Genomic DNA, 21,172 nt, shown 5'->3' on the forward strand with positions numbered 1-21,172 from the left:
GTTTCTGATTGGTTGATGCAGTGACTGACTGATTTTACTAATGCTTCTAATACTTTATAAGTGAGACTGATGCTTGCTGATAGGAACCTTCCATCAGATAGTTCTAGTTTACACCTTCTACCTAAGATGCCATGAAATGATATTTTTAAAAGTATATTCCCAATCAATTGGATGCCCCCAATTATTTTTCTCTTTCAATACATGAACGTGGCCAATTGTATTATTAGAACTTCCTTATTAAATTGTCAATATCCCTGGAGCAAATCTGACTTCATTGTATTTTTCATGTGTTCCTGGCTTTGGTTTATCAGTATTTTGCTTGGACTTTTTTTTTTAATACAATGTGTGAAATTTGGCATATGTATTTCCTCTTTCTTTTTTCCTTTTACTGGCTTTGCTATTGCTATCAAAATAATAGCATCTTCTTTGTCTGGTCTCTTGGAGAGTTTTATAGTTTTCAAGGACTAGATCATTTCAGTTTGGCCGAACTGACGATGTAGTAAAAGCTGTCTAGTGCAGAGACTTTTCTTACTGGGAGGATTTGAACTGCTAACTCTGTGTTTCAGATGGTTGTGGGCGTAGGTGTTCTCTTTCTTCTTGGAGTCTGATTTAGTGCTGTGTTTGCCCCCCCCCCCCAATATCTTTGGTTTTCCTAAGTTTCTAAACGCATTGATAATTGTGCTCTGTTTCATTCCTGCGGTGTCCTGTGCCTTCTTCCCTCCCTGTTTTCTCTGTCAGGGGTTGTTCCAGCGGACTCTGTCAAGAGCCAAGTTTGCCTGTTCCTTCATGCTCTCATGATTCACCATTTAGTTTCTGCCCATCTTTATCTCCATTTTGTATTTAGTCTGTTGTGTTAATTTAAACCAAACCCTTAGTGAGTTTCCAATCTTGCTTTCCAGAAACAGGCACTTAAGGGCACATACTTCTTTCTCAACTGGGTCCTTCTCTTACCATATCCTGTATTCTGAAATGTGCCTTGTAATTGTGAGTTCGACTTCGTTCCTGTGTCTGTGTTTTATAATATAATGGGTTTATACCTGCCTCTTATTCTGTAACATTTGTGAACTAAAAACATATGGGTTTTTGTTAGTGCTTTATTTTGAAGTTTTAAAAGAAATAGTTTAAGGCTGGGCATGGTAACATCTGCCTTTAATTCTAGCACTCGGGAGGAAGAGGTAGGTGGATCTCTAGGAGTTCTAGACCAGACAGAACTACATAGTGAGACCCTGTACCCCTGCCCCCCCAAACAAAACCCAAACCAAAAAACCCACAAAGCCCCAAACAAATAAAAATTCCACTCCTGTTCATTTAGAGGGTACCCTTAAACTCCTTTGGATTAGACTGTGGGACAGCAGTACTTGTCTTGAGCCTTTAAATACCAGCCCCGGTCACTTTCCTCGTAACTTTTACGTCATTATTGTCCCATATTTTAGGGGTTCTTGTTTGTTAAAAAAAAAAAAAAAAAAAAAAAAAAAAAAAAAAAAAAAAACCTATGTGAAAATACAATGCAAAACATAACATATTCAACATTTTAGTATAATATTGCATTTATTGTAACGCACACATTAAAAACTTAAGAATCATGCATATGAACTGAATAGTGTGACGTTTTGATACATGTATACAGTGTGTTGTGTTTGAATTTGATTACACACTAACGCTAGGGGGAGGGATCAGGGGGTAAGATGCTTGCTCTGTAAGCACACAGACCTAAGTTTGAATCCCCAGCACCCAGGTAAGAAAAGCCAGGTATGGCTATGTGTCCCTGGTACTGCAGCACCAGGGAGGGCGGAGACAGGTGGATTATGGGAGCCCATGGCCAGGTGGATTATGGGAGCCCAGTGGCCATCCAGCCAATGAGAAAGAAGAATTTCAAGTTCAGTGAGAGACTATGCTAGGGGAATATGGCATAACACAGTGGAGAAAGACGACAGCTTCCACAGGCACAGACGCCGCGCGTGCACACACACACACACACACACACATACACACTACACACACACACTTACACACACACACACACATACATACACATACTTACACACACATACACACACATGCACAACACACACATACATACACACATACACACTATACACACATACACACACACACACACACTACACACACAGACACACACATACATACAACACACATGTACACACACATACACAGACACACACATACACACATACACACACAACACACACATATACACACACATATACACACACATACACACACAACACACACACACACACACACACACACACACACACACACACACCATGTTAAATGTTGCTGTCCCTACATTTATTGTTGCCTTGCAGTGAAGTGTGTAATCCTTTCAGCTTTCTGAAATACAGAGCGGATTATTGTGAGCTGCAGGTGCCTCATTGGACCATCCTGCTGGTCAGTGTGTGATTTAATATCTGCTCATCAGCCTGGCCCCATCCCTTGCTCCAGCCTACTCTCCCCAGCCAGCCTCTGCAAGCCGTCGCTCTGCCCTCAACTTTCCCACAACACCCTTTTCTGAGTCTGTGTGAGGTCACGTGGTACATGTCTTTCTGTGCCCGCCTCGGTTCTTAGTGTGTCAGTAAGCGCCTTGACAGTGCTGTGCTGCCATTTTCTTTTTTTCTTCCTTTTTACTTTTTAATTATGGGTCTGTCTCTTTTTTGGTTTTGTATCTTTTTTATTTTAATATTTTTTCATTTTACATACCAACCACAGTTCCCTCTTCATCCCCCCTCCCCCCCCACTCTACCCCCGATTCACTCCTCAGAGAGGGTAAGGCCTTCCGTGGGAGTCAACTGAGTCTGGCACATCAAGTTGAGGCTGGACCAAGCCCCTCTTCTCTGTATCATGACTGAGCAGGTATCCCCCACTAAGGAATGGGCTCCAGAAAGCCAGTTCATAAATCCTGGTCCCACTGCCAGGGGTCTCACAAACAGACCAAGCCACACAACTGTCCACCACATTCAGGGGGCCTAGTTTGGTCCCATGCAGGTTGCTTAGCTGTTAGTCCAGAGTCCGTGAGCTCCCTCTAGCTCAGGTCAGCTGTCTCTGTGGGTTTCCCCTTCTTGTTCTTGACCCCCGCCCCCCTGCTCATACAATCCCGCCTCTCTCTCTCTTTGACTGGATTCCAGGTGCTTGGCCCAGTGCCTAGCTGTGGATCTCTGCATCTGCTTCTATCAGTCACTGGATGAAGGCTCTATGATGACAATTAGGGGAGTCACCAATCTGATTACATGGGAAGGCCAGTTCAGGCATCCTCTCCACTGTTGCTAGGAGTCTTAGCTGGGGTCTTCCTTGTGGGTTCCTGGGAATTTTCCTAGCACCAGGTTTCTCCCTAACCCCATAATGGCTCCCTCTATCAAGATACCTCTTTCATTGCTCTCCGTTTCTGTACCTCCCCGTACTCTGCCATCCTGTTCCCTCATGTTCTCATCCCCATCTTCTTCCCTCTGCCCCCTCAGTTTACTCAGGAGATCTTATCTATTTCCCTCTCCCAGGGTGTTTCATGTGTGTCCCTTTTGGGGTCCTCCTCTTGGCCTAGCATCTCTGGGGTTATGGATTGTGGCCTGGTTATCCTTTGCTTTGCATTAATATTCACTTATGAGGAGGACATCGCATGTTGGTCTTTCTGGGTCTGGGTTACCTCACTCGGGATGCTTTTCTCTAAGACTCTTTTCCTCTTACAGTATGTGTGCTGTACACTCTTCACTCTGCCTGTTTTCCTCCCCGATCAGAAGGACAGCACCGTTTCACTTTCTGTCTCTCTGAATTTGCCTGCCCTGGGTACCTCATGTATGTACAATCATACGCTGTGTCCTTCTGTCACTGGCTTATTTCACTCAGCATAATGTTTTCAAGGTCTAGCCATGCTGTAACACATGTCAGAAATGCCCTCTTGAAGACTAAATTATGTCCCATTGGATGTCTATGCCCTCTTTTCTTGGTACTTAGAGTCTTGTGTACATCTTGGCTTTTGTAAATATTGCACCTAAGAACATGAATACATGAATATTTCCCTAAGAGCTTGCTTTCAGTATCTACAGAGCTGTATAGATAGAACTGAAAAGAAGAATTTTCATTACTGGCTCATATGGTAATTGTGCCAGGGGCCTCATAGGCCCTGTCATAATCTCACATCAAGAGCAGGATCCCTCATCTAGCTCACCTGGATAACGACTATATTGTAAAGAAAACCAAAATGGGACCTACATTGTGTCCTCAAAAACCCCTTGGCGGAAGTACCCACATCGGTGTTTGATTGAATCCCTATAGGATAGGGCTCTTGGTGGGAAGGTGTCTGTAGAATTCTGCCGCTGGTATGAGGTTGTTGAGCTGACTGGTGTCATTACAAACTGGTTGATAGGCCATGAGGATGACAGAGGAGGGTCTTCCTTTGAGGTAGTAGCAGTCCTGGGATGGCGAGTTGGGAAGGATCTCTGCTACTGTGTGGCGAGAAGGTTGCAGGGCAGGGGAATGCAGGGAAGTCACTGCTGGAGCCCAACAGAATTAAGAGGTGCTGGCGGCCTAGACGAAGGCATGTTAACTCTTGAACAGTTTACAGTTCCCCAAACACGCCGTGTCATCCATGCCCTCAGCTTTGCCCATGTGTCTCCTCTTGGCTGGAACATTTCTCGTTCCCGCTCACCCTGTGACCTCTCCCCAAGACTGCGTGGGCTTCAGTTCAGCTTGTGTGTTGTTGAAAGGCTCTGTGGGGTACTCCACCTACCCACCCACACTCCCTCGCCTACTGAAGCTGAGCTGGACCTCTTGATCTGTCCTTCCCGTGTGCCAGAGGCCTCCCTGAGAGTGAGGACTTTGTGTGCCGTGCTGCGTGTGGCACACGGTAGGAAGGTGCCAAGGACATTTGTGGGTTGAATTTAAGATGTGTGGGAGATGCTGAGCGTGAAGCAGGTGTGACATTCCTTTTAGGGGTTGGTCATGTGGAGGGGGAAGAAAGCATACGATGGATATGTACAGGGAGTGGGGGAGTATACAGTGACCCATGCAGGATGGGGCGCTGGCTCTGCAGATTTTGAGTGTATGTGGAGTTATCTCCGTCTAGAACAGTTAGGTCTGATTTCTCACACTCTTCTATGATATAAAATAATGATCCCAATAAAGGTGACTTATTTTGTTGTTGCTGCTGTTACATTTCAAAAGATTTCTAGTGACACTGATAACCACTAATTATACATTATTATTATTATTATTTTTTAAAAAAGCAATCCTTAAGACATTTTGTAGATAGGCAGAGCTCTGTGAGTTCAAGGCTAGCCTGGTTTACATAGCAAGTTCCAGGCCAGCCAAGGCCATATAGTGAGACCCTAGCTTTAAAAAAAAAGACATTCTGTGATTGAGGACAGAGCATTTCTCAGTTTGTATTCTAACCACTCCAGAAAAATGGGGAGGCCTCTTAAGGTGTAACTCAAAACAGCAAACACTCAGATCAAGTGTCCTATTAAGAGGAAGGAAATAATCTGGTTCCTAATAAGAAAGTAAATTGTAAGTGTATCATTTCCGTGACTCAGACATTCCTGAAGTTGAAACTGTAAAAAGTGAGATGCTTTTTAAATAACTTAGCTTGAGTAGAGAGTGACGTTATCCATGATTTAATAAACTTAAAAATAAAATAACAAGAGTCTGGTCTCACCTCCTGTCATCTCTGCTGACCTTCTTGGTACACCAGCCTGCCCACCCACCAGGAAGGTCTGTGGCGCCTGCCAGACCCCCCCCCCCCATTTGTAACCAGAGATGCCACATCATGGACTCATGGAGTGGGGAGTCATCATTAGCATAAGCCAAAAATATTGTTTTTACCCCTGCCCTCTTCACTTAGATTGCCAAGACCCTCTGTTTGTTTTCTAGTGATCTTGCTTGGAGAATAGAAATCTATAATTTGAGACTTCTGGCTACAGTCTCATGTGAATAATTGGATATTCTGTTTCAACTCTGAGGCACGTCTCTAATGTCAACTGCTATGCTCTCTGGCCCATTGGGAAGGGTATTTGTAGGAGAATGTTTGCTCCTTTCTGGTGAGCTTAGTGCAAGTGGCTGCCGGAGAAGGGAGTAGACACAATCTTCTGTGTCCAAATAAGTGTCTTCTAAAAAATTGCTTGAATTTCCTCTGGAGTGCTAGTTTTTAAAGTATTTGGAGGGGGGATCGAACACAGGGTCTCATACATACTGCTACCAAGAAATAGTCCCAGCCCCAACCAGCCTGGTTTTCTGTTTCTATCCTTAATTTTCCCCCCACTCCATCTATGTCTAACTAGGAGACTAGTTAAGGAGTCTTGATGCTTGATTGACTATGTGAGCTGCTGTGTTCCCCTTCCCCGTACGGAATGTAGTCCTCGCTGGGTTCATTTGAGGATGTGGCCAAGGGGGACTTTGGTGGTGTTCTCATTCTGCTCTCAAAGCCTTTCAGATGAGGAAAACAGAATAATCGAGGGACTGCCAAATCACCCCTTGGAAGATCCTCCAAGCAGCTTGCCAGGGTTTCCTTCCCACCCTGCTCAGAGCGCCTTCCAGTCCATCCATGCAGAGAAGCGTGAGCTGACATGCTCCCTGCTGATGTCTTCCATGTGCCAACTCAGAGCTGTGTTGACAAGGGCTGGGGAGATTTGCTCTGGCTTCCTGAACACCAAGTGTTTTCTCTTGGCTTCACCTTTTGTAAGAGAATCGGGAAAGCGGGAGTGGCAGACAGTTCTGATTGTCTCTTGGCCTCTGCTGCCCAGACAGCTCTGCACAACTGACTCTCTCAGCTGCTGCTTTTGAGAGTCGGGGTTGTACATGATCCCTTGCTAGGTGCCAAGTGATATTATCAGTTAGAGGTTCAATCACTAATCTTCCCCCTATCTCTCTATTAATCTGTAAGTTGGGGGAAATACCACTTGCTTCCCAGGAGTATGATTAAATATTACAGTTTCTTTCCTTTTTTTTTTTAAAGACAGGGTTTCACTGTTGCCTTGGCTAGCCCCAGAACTCCCTATGTAGATGAGACTGACCTCAAATTCTCAGAGATCTGCTTGCCTCTGCCTTGCAGAGGCTGAAATAAAGGTGTCAGTCATCATGCCTGACTCCCCTGAAACATTTTAGCACAAGTTAAATGTTTTGTTGCTCTGTAGAAAGTCAGCCCCCACCCTCATGCCCTAGCTTTTCTGCTTAGCATAGACCTGCCCAGCCCCCGACTCTGACAAGTGACCAGCACCTTCCCTCCTGTGTCTTGGGAAGGTGCTTTCCCCCCATCTTCAGATGGTCTTGATGATTGGAAAGCACTCCCTTAAGTGAGGCCGACATCTTCCTGTGGCCCCCTGCCCCCCCCCCACGTCTAAACAGAATGTTTGATCTTTCTTGCACAGAGACATTGAGCTGTGAGGTGGCAATCTTGTCCACTCTCTCCTCAAGCCCATTCTTTACGGGCTAATATCTTAGTGTCAAGACCTTCTTCCCCCCCCTGCTTAGTCCTGCTTTTTCTGGCTGCCCTCAGTGAGCCAGCATTTCATTTATTACTGTCCTGTCACTTCTAGTGTATTAGTAAATATTCCAGACATGTTCCAACAAGCAGCTCCTCCCTCCCTCCCTTTCGTCTGGCCTAGGATCCCTCCAGATCCCTGATAATCTCATCTCGCTATTTCATGATGTAAATATGATCATCTAAATCTGATAATAATAAACTTTCTATCTTTCCCACCATCTATTGATGTAAGAACATTTTTAAAATTACAGGTTAAAATTGTATCCATCAATTGCATTTGGTTAGATTTTTCTTCTTCATGTGAACTATTTGGGGAGAAGACAGGCATCCTAATTAATGTTATCTGATGCACTGTTCAGACTTGTACTATATATAAATTTGTGTATTGGGCACTGTTTAAAAATATTTTGATAAATTAATGTCATCCTTATTTGGTATTCACAACTCCTATGATCTAGGAGCTGTTATTATTCCCACATTACAGACGACAAAACCAAGACACAGAGAGATTTCTTTCACATGGCAAATTGGGCCCAGGTTCTCATGGTTCATAGCTGTGCATGGAATCCATTAGCATGGCTGCCTGTCCCATGAACTCGCCCTGCTAGGTTTCTGTAACTTGAATGCTAAATGGTCTTTTAATAAAAAACCTGGACCAGATATTGGGGTGAAAGCTGCAAGATCAGGGAAGCAGAGCAAACCACAGCCATCACCTCTTACCTCACCAACTCCTCAGCCTGACAGAGCCTCAGCTGATAGGCGTCTAGCCAAATGAGCTTCCTCAGCCAAAAAGCCTCAGTTCCTTTCTCCTCATGCCTTATATACCTTTCTCCGCCCACCATATTACTTACTTCCTGTTGCTGGGATTAAAGGCGTCTGACTCCTAAATTCTAGGATTAAAGGCGTGTTTCACCACTGGCTGGCTCTGTTTCTCTCCTAGACTGGATCAATCTCGTAGTCCAGGGTGGCTTTGAACTCACAGAGATCTAGACGAATCTCTGCCTTCATGTGCTAGGATTAAAGGTGTGTGCCACCACTGCTTGGCCTCTATATTTAATCTAGTGGCTTGTTCTGTTCTCTGATCTTCAGGCAAAGTTTATTGGGGTACACAATCTATCACCACAGGTTTCCTTCATGTGTCCACTGATCACTGTGCTGTCAAGCCACCGTAACAGTGTGACTAGCATGGGGGCTGGGCTGGAGCGCTTTGTCAGGGCCTTTCTAGGTCATCAGGGGTTGCTTTGGCTTTGAAGGGGTGATGTTGGTTCAGTTTGCATCTGAACTACTTTACTGACTTCTTGTAAGTTGTTTTACTGTAGCAGTATCATGACCTCTCAGTTCTCGTACTGAAATCCGGATAAAATTTAGCTACTGCATTCCTCAGACCAGCTCAGCTGTTTAGCATATCGCAAGGGGAAATACAGTTATGGGCTGTGATTGGAGCCTCTAATTTTAGATGGAACTTTCTGTAATCTAGGATCTGCCCTTCCCACCATATCTGGATATAAAATCCCTTCCTTTTCCCCCCTTTGAGCTGGAACATTCTTTGCTCCTGTCTCCCGCAATACGTGTTGATATTCACTGTATTCCAAACCTCAAACCTTGGGAAAGGGGGTAAATATCCAGTACTCACTCTACCAGGTGCTGTGCCCTGTGGCTCCTGAGCCAGTGCCAGCTTCAGGGTCCCCCAAGAAATGGGGTCACCCAAGTGCTGGGTGGTCTATGCTCCTCCTCAGGTAGGCCTCAGTGAGAATGCCTCTTTAATGTCGCAGGGGGAAGCTTGACCGGCCACTTGGAACAGTGCACAGCAGTGGTGTGGACTAGAGTGACCTGGGGCCAGGCTCCGCTAGGGCCAGCTTCCTGGAGGAAGGACTCAGAAGGGGGGCGGTTCTCAGATGAACCATGCCTGGGGAAGAGCAGTCTTGGCCAGAATAATGACTGTCTTTCTCAGGAAGGAGAGGAAGATGGGGTTCCTTAGGTAATTTGGGGTTTCCAAATAGTGGATCCTTCGCTCTGCCCCTGAGACACTGGAGATTCTATTAGGAATTAGGAATTTTAGTCACTGGTGTGTAGGAAATTGAAGCAAGTGCTCACTGGTGCATCAGAGATGAAAGGAAATCAAACCTCCAAGCTGGTTAGCCATCTCATGGGAAAATGCTTGTGTTTTCCTTTTCTTTGTCTCCTCCACTTGAAGCCTTGGTCATTAAGGAAGAGCCTCTGGGATTGTCTGCAGTGAGGCTCCTGAGAAATATGGTGGCAGAATTGATCTGTAATTGGGATGTGTTGGATGAGAGCTATTTACCACACAAGGCATTGAGCACTTGGACATTTCACTCAACTTTAAATGGCCACTGGGACTAGTGACAACCACATTGAATAGTGAGGCTTTAGAAGGAGGTCATTGACCTGTGATGTGGAGCACATCATATTGTACTGATGTGAGCTCTTGCTTAGTAAACACAGTCCTGAGTTCAGTTCACAGCACCATAAAAATAGAAATGGCAGGAAAAAAGGAAGGGAAGAAAGAAAAAAAGCAAGGAAGAGAGAGAAAAGAAAGAAATTTATATGAAATAGATGAATTTTGTGGGCCAGAGAGATGGCTCAGTGGTTAAAAGCACTTACTGTTCTTCCAGAAGACCCAGGTTCAATTCCCAGCACCCACATGGTGGTTCACAACCATCTGCAACTCCAGCTCCAGTGGATCCAGTGTTCTCTTCTGACCTCCATGGGCATTGTATGCACATGGTGCACATACATACATGCAGGCAAACTTCATATATATAAAATATCTTGAATAGATGAATTTTGTCTCCTAAGAACAAGCATCACTGTGCATGGTGCTAGCCACACAACAGTTGTATTTTTAAAGGTGTTTGGGGTGTTTTTAGTACCTGATTAAAATGCCAGCCTGTTACTGCAGAATGAGAAGCACAGAAGACCTTTCACTTAGGACGTTGTGTTAAGCCCATGAAGCTGTAGTTGGCTCCATCCAGGACTTGTTGATGGCTTGGGCCTTGGCCATCATGATACTTCCTTCCATGATGTTTGCCTTTAACAGGTTGTAGAGACATTGACAGGCTCCATTGCACGTTGAAGATGGTGTGTGATGTGTGTCATAGATGATGAGAGTTCTGTAAGGTAAAGTAGAGTGAGAAGAAGTCGAAGGTGATGAGGGAATGCTGGAGCTGTGTTAGATCAGTTACTAGCAGCAAGGGTTTGAAGGACAGAAGCTGACGTGTCTGTGCACTGCTGCCCATGATAGCTGAGGAAGACTGACGGGCACCATGGGAGTGGGGTCTCCAGAGTCCTGATGGTACTTTTAAAACAGACATCTAAGGTATGCAGCATACTATGATGGGATACATACAGATAGTTAAAAAGTACTATAATTAGACAAATTGACACATCATCATCTCATATAGTTACCTTAACTTCTTTCTTTATTTTCAAGGGAAGAGCAGAAAAAAAAAAATCTCTTCATTTACTATGAATCCCAGATGCAGTCCAGTTTTAATATCTGTATGCCTGGTGTTACAGCAGAAAAATCTAAGTTTTGAGCACTTGGCTGACATGTAAATAGTTGTGTGCATGAGTACACACACACACACACACACACACACACACTCACTCCTTTTGGAATGAAAATTCTTGAAGTGTGATCTTGAGCTGGGAGAGCTTCTATAATAGCTAGTCCATTTTCGTAATGGTACTAGGATGCCACTGACCTTTTCTCTCTGTGACGACATTCGCAGCGACCATGGTAGAGGAAATGGCTGATACCTCAAGACAGAGCTCACTGTAGTTCTCATCTCTGGGCCATCACAGTTAGACGAGACTGCTTTTTAGTTTAAAATGTCTGATGAAAAGGTTAAAAACTTTATGAATTTTATTACTAGGTCTCATTCTCTTAAAAACTATTCACTCATGTGCGTGTGTGTGTGTGTGTGTGTGTGTGTGTGTGTGTGTGTGTCTGTGTGTGTGCGCCTCATTGTGTGCAGTGCCCTTGGGGGCCAGAAAAGGTTGTCAAATCCCCTGAAGCCAAAGGTACAGGCGGTTGTGAGCTGCCCCATGTAGGTGCGGGAAAACTGTCCTCTGGATGAGAAGCGTGGCCATCACCCCAGCCTCTAGACCTCAGGTCTTAAGTAGCCTTTCATACTTCTGAGACAGGAAGTGAAAAGCATGTGAGGAGCTCTTGTTCTCAGTGAGGGTGCTCACTGCAGCCAGCAGAGCCTCAGGCGTCACCTAGGCCCCACACACGGCCCAGCCACGCTGGTTACACAGACAGCCCCTTCCAGTAGAGTTTGAGGTTTAGCCTGAGACCTGACAGGGTGAGTGAAGTGAGTTTTCACATACACTTCTGGAAAGAGAGAGAAGTGCTGTAGCTTTCAAGGGTCAGGGCATATTGCAGCCAAGGAGGTAAGAAGGGCAAAGATTCCAGACAAAATTCTAAGTAAAATTATGAAATCGAGACTTGTAACGCTGCTTTAAAAAAAAAAGTTGAAGTCACACACATCATGACATTATGGCCTTGGTATTTGTCAGATATTTTTCTGAAAATGAATGACACCCAAGGAAAATATTTGATACTGTTCATTGCCAATGATGGGAGTGGAGGAGGGGAGAAAGAGACAAAAAACAAGAACTTAATCTTTGAAGTGAAAATGAGGAGTTTTGAAAATTTGTATCTTTCACCATAAAACTGACTTAATAACTTGTTACTTAATAACTTCCTCAGTGATGTCAGTGATGATGGTAACAAACAAATGTGTGTATGTGAGTGTGAGTGTGAGTGTGTGTGTGTGTGTGTGTGTGTGTGTGTGTGTGTGTGTAGAGGTGGTGGTGGTGGTTATGCTGGAATATTTGAGTCAAGATATGGGAGATCTGAAAAATTCATTAGCCAGTGTTTCCCAGAGTTATTGGTCACAGAATCACACACACTAGATAAAGGATACTCAAAGCATGAGAGTAAGACACTAAATTTTTGGTTTCATACTTACACCTAACCCATGCAAAAATACCACTAGCTAGCCTGTCATGAGTTCAAGGCCTGCCTGGGATGCAGAGTGAGACTATCTAAAACGCCAGGAGGAGGAGAAAGCTGTAGTGGTACCTCCCACTCACCGGCGTGTTCTGATTTTGTTGTGTTTTCTAAGACAGGGTCTCACTAAGGTGCCCAGGCTGGCTATGAACCTGTGGTCAGCCTCCGGCTTCAGCTGCCTGACTTTTAGCATTAGAGCAGATATCTGTGATTGTTATTATGTGATTGTAATATCTGTATTTCTTGGGGGTCTATTAAAGTGGCCTTCCCTTTGCCGCTTACATATCTGTGCGTCTGGCTCTTCCCCTTTCGTTGAAAACAGCACATATCACATCATCCATGGAATGCAGTAGACTTGAATTCAGCTGAACCCTACAGAGCCCGTGAAAAGATCCACAGAACTAAAATGATGTCATCCTCACTAAATCTTTACTGGGTAAACATGGCTGTTTTTAATGTAAATAGAGTAGCTTTAAAATCCTTCCCCCCCCTCCCTCCCTCCTTCCCTCTTTCTTTCTTTCTTTCTTTCTTTCTTTCTCTCTCTCTCTCTCTCTCTCTCTCTCTCTCTCTTTCTTTCTTTCTTTCGAGACAGAGTCTCTCTACATAGCCCTGGCTGCCCTGGATGAGTTTTCTCAGTTTGGTCAGATATGTTGAAGTTTCTCAGTTTTAATTTCTAATATCAATAATTAATAAATACTAAAACCAAAAAGCTTGAAAGCCATCCATTTCAACAGTACATATCATTGGTTTTTTGTGTGTGTTTTAATCCATGTGTTAGGGCATGTGTGTGTATGAAGTAAGTTTTAACATGTACATGGAATAGAAAGATGGAGAGGATGGAAGTTAGCATTGTAGTGACCAACTCCCAGAGTTGGGCCACTGGGCCTGTAAGCTCCAGACGTCAAGTGAGTGAACCCCAAGTTTTAAGAACTTAAATGGGGGAGTGCAGGCAAAAGGCTGGTGACAGTTCTGGTCACTGGCCGGGTGTTCCCATGGAAGCAGGGCTTGATGACATGACCACACTCCAGAGCATGGCACTTTCCAGAATGAGTCTAGCAGCGGCTTCACAGCGACCTGCAGAAGGAGGTAGTGATGTCGCAGCAGGTAGACTCAAGATGCCTGGCAAGAGAGCGCCCCCCCCCCCCCCTCCACAGACTCTGCTGAAAGCTTGGAAAGGTTTGGATTCACACCTATCTTCAATGGGAACATACCTGTTACTGAAAGCTTAGGCCCTGCGTGGATCCTTTGACCCCACAAAGGACTCACGTGGGAACCTATTTGCCTGCCCAGCAGCACCTTGAACACCAGCCTGTCTCAGTGCCACATGCTCTGAACAGTCACAGCAGCGTGAGGAGTAGGCTCCATCGTCACAACAGGGTCATCATATCCTTGACCTGTAGGATGGAACACTGTGTCCCCAACAGTGGCCTTGCAATCGTTCATGTCCTTCGCCGCAGCGGTGGGCTCACCCTCCCAAGGCATCAGCTGCCCGTGGGTTTCCCTGTGTTCCTAGGGCGGTCTTTCTGTCTCTGCTAAGAAACCTGCCTGCTCTTCAGAGACTGGCCTTGCAGGCTGTAGAGCCTTCCGGTTCTTTGTAAGGGATCTCCCATCTGTCCAAATGTGTTGCGCTGTTGAAGCTTAAGTCTGTGAAGCAGTTATCCTTTTCACGTTTACGTCTCATTAAAACCACACGAGCTCAGAAGGGCTAGATCTGGTGTCTCCCCTTTCTTCTCCTGGATCTCCCCATCTGCAGTAAGTCACCCTCCCCAGCACCACCCCTGCCGTCTACTTCTGATATCTGCTCAGCCCTTATGGAGGATTTTGGCAGACACAAAGTGGACATTAGATCGAGTGATGTACCAGGGCACTAAAAGATACTCGGCCGAGTCACTCAGGTTTACACAAGTGGGTGGGAAGGGCTAGTGATAAGACGAAGAGGAAGATGTTCTTGAGAAGCAGAGCTGTGCATGAGGACCCAGGGGCTGGCCAGCTGCCCGCCTGCCAGGACCTCCGTTTTCTTACTGTCCAAGCAGGGCAGCACAGTGGCCTGCTGTGGTTGTCTGGGCATTAACCTAGAAGACCTCAGTGCTGGAAAGGGCTGCATGTTTGAGCATCCAATGCTGCCCCCTCTCTCCTCTGCTCCTCTGGGGCTCTGCTTTCATACCTGAGGCTACCTTTAAATGTTTGTGTGCACTTAGAGTCACCACATATAAAACACTGTAACTTCCTGAGACCCGAATTTGGCTGGAAAAGATGACACATCTTGACTAAGCTCAGGGCTGTTCTCTCTCTCTCATGAGAAGAATCTGTTTCATCCTGACTTCCTTGTGTGAGGGGCATACCATCTGGGAACTGGGGGCAGCTGACTAACTTAAATGAAGAGAGGAAATAATGTTGGATGTCTTCACTCAGCATCAATGTGCATTGTTCTAACTGTCTTATATCTTTCCCTTTGTTCTCCTTTCAGGGATCCATATCTTCTGGACCCAACTCTGGAATATGTGAAGGTAGGAAAGCAGAGCTTAGCATGTAGTTATGACTCTGGGTAACAGACTTCCCGCTCTAACAGCCCTGCCCAATGCTGCCTGCAGTCTGGCGTATGTAGGGGGCTGGCCAGACCACCCGAAACAACCAGAGGAAAACTGGCGCTCAGGAGCCTTTGGTAAGCTTGGGAAGGGTCTCTATTGTTCTGTGAGAGTCTGTGGTCTCTCCCCCATGTTCTAAAATTCAGAGTCACGGGTTTGTTTTGGTTTTGTTTTATAAGATCTGGCTTACACTCAGTAATACCTCCAAAGAGGTCTGGAGTCAGCACCATATAATCAAACTCATTATTGTGGCACTCATATAATACTCACACTGGGTAAACAGCTAGCAGAGGATTTTATGTGTCCAAATCACATTTTGCCACCAAGTGAAGTCATTCTGTTCTGTTGTTGAGTGAATTCTTTTTTTAATCTCCTAGTTTCAGATTTGGAGGATTTGGGCAGGGCGTAGAAAGGCATTGTGGACCAAGCTTTATCTTGGGTAGGAGAATGAAGGCCCTGGGGTTTTAGAGTTTCTGGTCTTTTCTGTTGCAAGAGCCCCTACCCCCACCCCTCCTCAGGAACTAACTTGGAGCCAAGCAGTAACACTGCCCCTCAGTGGGTCTCACAGCCACAGCTCACAGTGGGGCTCTGACATTCCCTCCTTTTTGACCAGAGGGTAGATGGGAGGTGGAGAAAGTTCTAGTCAAATTGCCTGGTCATGTGGAGCAGCAGTGATGGAGTATGTGGTGATGGAGGAGGGGATAATTTCCTTATTCTTTCTTTCTTTCTTTCTTTCTTTCTTTCTTTCTTTCTTTCTTCCTTTCTTTTTCTTTCTTTCCTTTCCTTTCCTTCCTTCCTTCCTTCCTTCCTCTCTCTCTCTCTCTCTCTCTCTCTCTCTCTCTCTCTCTCTCTTCTTTTTTTTTGGTGGTGGTGGTGGGGTTTCTCTGTGTAGCCTTGGCTGTCCTGGAACTTGCTCTGTAGACCAGGCTGGCCTCGAACTCATAGAGATCTACCTTCTTCTTCTGAGTTGCTGAGATTAAAGGCGGGCGCCACCACCATGGGCCTTCTTCAAACCCTTTCTTAATCCTGAATAACGTGTGAGCTTTGGGACTGTGGCAAGTGTGTGGGCCAAGCCAGCAGGGTCACCACGCCGCATCTCGTCAGAGGTCTGTAAACTGTGTCTGCACCCCTCCTGTATGCACCCTGCACCGCCAAGCATTGACAGTACCCACATAGAGTGTGTTTTGACTTGCCCATAGCAAGGGAATGGTGTGTGCTACACTGATGCAGGTCACACTTTAAGTCACTCTGGGCCACGGTTCAGAGGCCGGCCATCTCCCACCAGAGGCCCAGACCCTCTGTATTCACCAAGTGTAGCCCTGATCCTTGCTCCAGTCACTCATGCCCCACTTTTACAAAACTCTAAACCTCTTTTACAAGAATCCCTTGATGAATCTGCTAAGGATGGGCCATGTTAGCACGGTCTGTTTTAATACAGCAGCCCTCACTTCTCCGTGGTTTTACCTGCCTACAAGCAACCATGATTCAAAAATACAAAATCAAAAATTCCAGAAGTAAGCAGTTCATAGGTTTTAAATTGTGTGTGTTTCCGAGTAGCATCTTGAAATCTTGTTGGATCCTGCTCATCCTTTTGGTGTATCCACACTGTATATGCTGCCGTTCCGTCTGTCACACAGTAGTTGATTGGCTGTCACTGAATTGCAGGGCTTGTGTTCAGGTAACTCTCCATTTACTTACGGGTCCCACAGCACAGGTGAGGGATGTGAAGGCAATGCTAGGGTGTTCCCACATGGCAGCCCTGCGGGGAACATAGGATAAGGCGTAGTATGGTATCCATAGACTGTGATATGATCTGTGATTCAGTCATCCACTGGAATATATCCCTGCGGATAAGGGAAGGACTATCGTATTACCTGAGTTATTGCAACTCATTCATGAATGTCAGCCATGGTGAGTTGAACTGTATATAAACATGTCGAAGTGGTGTAGTGAATTTCATTGTCTTCCATTTACCCCCGCTTTCCCTGCCTTCTCCTGGGAATGGCAAGGTTGATAGAGATGCCCTTTGGAGAGTCTTATTTTCAAGAGATTGTTTGTGGGGCAGGGGATGGGTGGTTCTGTTGTTCTGTGATATGCGTTTTCTCTCTTCCCTGATCTGAATCCCATCAGAGCTTTAAACTGTGGCTCCATCCTTCTTGACTATAGAACAAAGTTGGTTTTTTCCTCCACCACCCCCACCAGTGTGTGTGTGTGTGTGTGTGTGTGTGTGTGTCCTGAGGAGGCTGGAAGAGAGCATCGGATCCCCTGGGACAGGCGGTACAGACGGTTTGAGCCACTATGTGGGTGGTGGGAACCAAACTTGGATCCTCTAGAAGAGCAACAATTGCTCCTGACCATGGAGCCATCTCTCCAGCCCCCCAGCTTTTATTTTCTTGCTTTGTCCTTGCACTTCATCAGTGGTTCTCAACCTTCCTAATGCTGCAACCCTTTAATGCAGGTCCTCATGCTGTGGTGACCCCCCCCCCAACCATAAAGTTATTTTCATTGCTACTTCATAACTGTAATTTTGCTACTGTTATGAACTGTAATGTAAATACCTGTGTTTTCTGATGGTCTCAGGCGACCCCTGTGAAAGGGTCATTGGCTCCCCAAAGGGTCTTGACCTATAGGTTGAGAACCACTGGTCTAAAGCAAAAGGCTGGAAGAGGGTTGGGCCACTGGAAGATTTCATGGCCTCAATGGTTCAGGAAGCTCCAAAATAACATTCTGAGCACCAGGTCCCAAGGACCCTACCTGTCAGTCTTCTTGCGTGAGTTCTGCCCATCACAGCACCTCTGATGGAACTGTCCTTCAGAGCCAGGCAAATGGTGTCAGGAAGACCCGAGTCGGGGTAACTGGTGCCTGTGAGGGCTGAGGAGAGGTGTGGATAAAGGGAGGGCAGTCTAGACCCTAGACTCTGAGCTGTTTCTCCCCTACAACCTCCTGGTGCAGTCAAGTCTTTGGGGCATGAAGAAAAACAATTGTGCATTAAGTCTGTTGTGCCATGAAGGACCCTTCTGGTAGGGTCACCATTGGCCTAAGGAACTAGAGTCGAGGGGTCAGATGCTTAAGGATTTAAGGATGCCCTAGAACAGGAGTGGTCTGCTCTGTGGCCAAGCCCCATCTGAACAGAATCCCCAAACTGTGGCAAGACAGAGTCTCCCTCGCTTCCCAGTTGTGAAGCTGCCCTTTGCCTCCCAGGCCTGAGGGAAACAAGGCGCTGAGGCTGTCCCCATAGCTTGGACTGCAGTGTTGAAACAAGACAGTGCTGAGGAGAGAGGATCCGGACCTCAGCTCTGCCCAGTTTGAGTTCTCGGTCCTCACACCTGAGCGTTTGCATTCACAGCACATTAATGTGGCACTGAAGGGGACTGTTGCCTAGTTACCTAAGTTCTTTGCATATGGAATAGAAGGAAATCACCAGGCTGAGAAGCCCCAGGGTGGTTGATGGGTTCTTTCATATTGTCCACGGGGCTGGCCTCCTGCTGAACCTCCTGCCTAGATCCTAGAGGTTGCATTTGATGTATGGATGGACAGGAAAATTAATAGCAGATCTGAAGTAGCCCCCCACCCTACAGTGGAGAGGCATCGCCTTCCTTACAGATTTTGTCTTTCATTTACCTTTAAAGAGTATTGGGTCTGTTTTCTTCTTTTTCATGAAGTGCCCCCTCACAGGTTTCTCCCTCCAACACCCTCAGAAGGCTGTCCTCTTGAAGGTCAGACCTGAGCTGTTTTGTGTAATCCCAGAGCCTTTTCTGTAGTCAACTACCACTGCTTCTCACTACACCTCAGGGAGACTGGAATTCGTCTCAGTGGCTACCTGGCCTCCTTCCCTGCTGCCTTCTACTGTGTAGTCACTGACTTGGTTAGTACTGAACTGTTCTGGAATTTTCCTCTGCATATCTGGCATACTTGATGCTAGATAAAACCAACTTTTTTTTTTTTTTTTTTTTTTAGAAGTAAGCAGCGTGGTTAGAGGTCAGAAGTTAGAGGTGGTTGCCCTGAGCATAGCTGTGGTAGATTTTTGTGCCCACCTCCTTCGTGCCTGGTCTTGTCATATGCCAGGCCTACCAAGACGTATTTACTCTGCGTCCAGTTTCTTAGACATGTCGGGTGATTGCTTAGGAAACTTGATGCTAAAAACCATTGGTAATAGTCCAGTGTGCTGTCCTTCCAACGGAAGCTGAGCCCCATGTCCCATGGGGAGTTTGGTCCACACCCGGGTTTTAATTAACAGTGTGACCTGGATGGCCCACTCCAACATCCACTGAATCTATGAACTGTTGGAGCATGTGAAGGGGACGAACCTACAGATCCAAAGTGGCACGATCTCCACGACACAGGACAACAGGCTATCCGAGAAGAGCCCAGTGAGGGCCCATTATTGGTGTAGCAGAAACCAGAGGCCTGGAGGCAGACCAGTGACTCCAGGCAGTGCACACTTGCAAGTGAAGGTGAGTGGACTAAAGGTCAACTGTGTGACTCATGGGTCCACACCACAGCTTCCACGACAGATTCTCCTGCATCTGTTTTGTTTTCGTTGGGTTTGGTTTTTGGTTTTTCTTTTAAATTCGGTTTTGATTTGGGCAGCAGGTTGCAAGGGTAGAGGGTGGACAAGATGGGACAGAGAGATGAGTAGGATCGGAATGCAGGATGTGAAATCCACAAAGAAATCAATAAAAGTTAACAACAACAACAACAAACCAGTGTGCCCTGGAACTTAGCTCTTTCAACGTGGGTTCTGTCTTCCCCAGCACGAGGAAGATTGGGAAGGGATTTTGTTCTTCTAATTGTAACATTTTGGGGATCTTTATGTCTACGACAGATCAGAGATGGAGAGAAAGACACTCCCTCCCCCTCAAGTGGTAGGAGTTCTTATATCGTCACTGTGGTTTGTTTTCGTTGCTGTTTGAGGCAGACTGTGTAGCTGAGGCTAGCCACAAACTCACTATGTAGCCGGGGCTGGCCAGCTTGGAGTCTGTAATCCCCTTGCCTCAGCCTCCTGAGAGCCCGTGTTGTAGACACCGCCTGCCAGCTGTGCTGGCACTCTTGATTACAGAGTTGCCATGCTGTTTGGACCCCAAGAAGCATTTTCAAGTTGTATCTGTTGTATCTCAGACACTAGGACCAAGGCCGTGACGGACAGTGGTCACTTACTGGTTCTGTTCCTGCTGAGGAACGGAGATCTACCCCTATATTTGCTTTATGATCCATTATGCTGCACTTTTTAAAAAGCCATTCCTGCCAGCCCTAGAGTTCTGTTCTATCTATTTACTTGGTGTGTGCACACGTATGTGTGCAAAGCAGGGTAAGTTGCTGGAGTCACCTTTACGGGGGATGGAGCTCAGGCTGTGGGGCTTGGCAGCCATCACCTTGGCTGGCTAAGCCGCATCGATGGCCCATGTTTCACTTCTGTAACCCCTTTCTACACTTACTTTTGCTTTAACTTTTTGGCATTCTTGCGCTGGTTTTCTGGGCCTACTTGGTTAAGCTTCAACAGTTGCCCATCTCCTTTCACTAAATTCCACAGGCGTCTCTTATTCCTGTCTCTTTAGTTCATCTTGCTTTTTATAATTAAAATTTTAATGGATATATAATTACATCACTTCCTTTCCTATTCTCTTTCTGACCTTCCCACCCCTCCCCCAACTCCCTCTTAAACTGATGGCTTCTTTTTCATTGTTATTGCCACACACACACATAGGCATGGATCGATAAATACAGCCCGCTGGGTTTGTTTAGCATGGCTTGTGTGTATACGGTTTCGGGGCTGACCACTTGGTATTGGCTAGCCAGTTAGGGGGCTCATCCCTGGCAGAGGCTGATTCTCCCTTTCTCTGCTTACTCATTAGCATGTCTGTTGAGGTCACCATTGCTTGGGTCGTGTTTAGGCACCTAGGTTGAGGAATTATCCTGGATGAGTGTGCCTGTCATTTCCAGGAGACAATCTTGCAGCAGCCTTCCTGGTCCTCCGGCTCTTAACAACCTTCAATCCTCTCTTTCAAGATGTTCCCTGAGCTGTAGATGTAAGCTCATCTTCCTTATGCCACAGATTCTCTC

General features: G+C 46.0%; 1 protein-coding gene across 2 annotated transcripts in view; it reads left to right on the top strand.

Moving 5' to 3' along the window:
* Positions 1-21,172, top strand: part of Bcar3 (BCAR3 adaptor protein, NSP family member) — a 113,948-nt gene that overhangs the window by 21,163 nt on the left and 71,613 nt on the right. For both annotated transcript variants that reach the window (XM_036191070.1, XM_036191071.1), the window contains exon 3: positions 14,995-15,034. In XM_036191070.1, coding sequence (XP_036046963.1) covers positions 14,995-15,034 — 40 coding nt within the window. The remainder of the gene's footprint in view (positions 1-14,994; positions 15,035-21,172) is intronic.

The sequence above is a fragment of the Onychomys torridus genome, chromosome 6, assembly GCF_903995425.1.
Source record: "Onychomys torridus chromosome 6, mOncTor1.1, whole genome shotgun sequence".
NCBI lineage: Eukaryota > Metazoa > Chordata > Mammalia > Rodentia > Cricetidae > Onychomys > Onychomys torridus.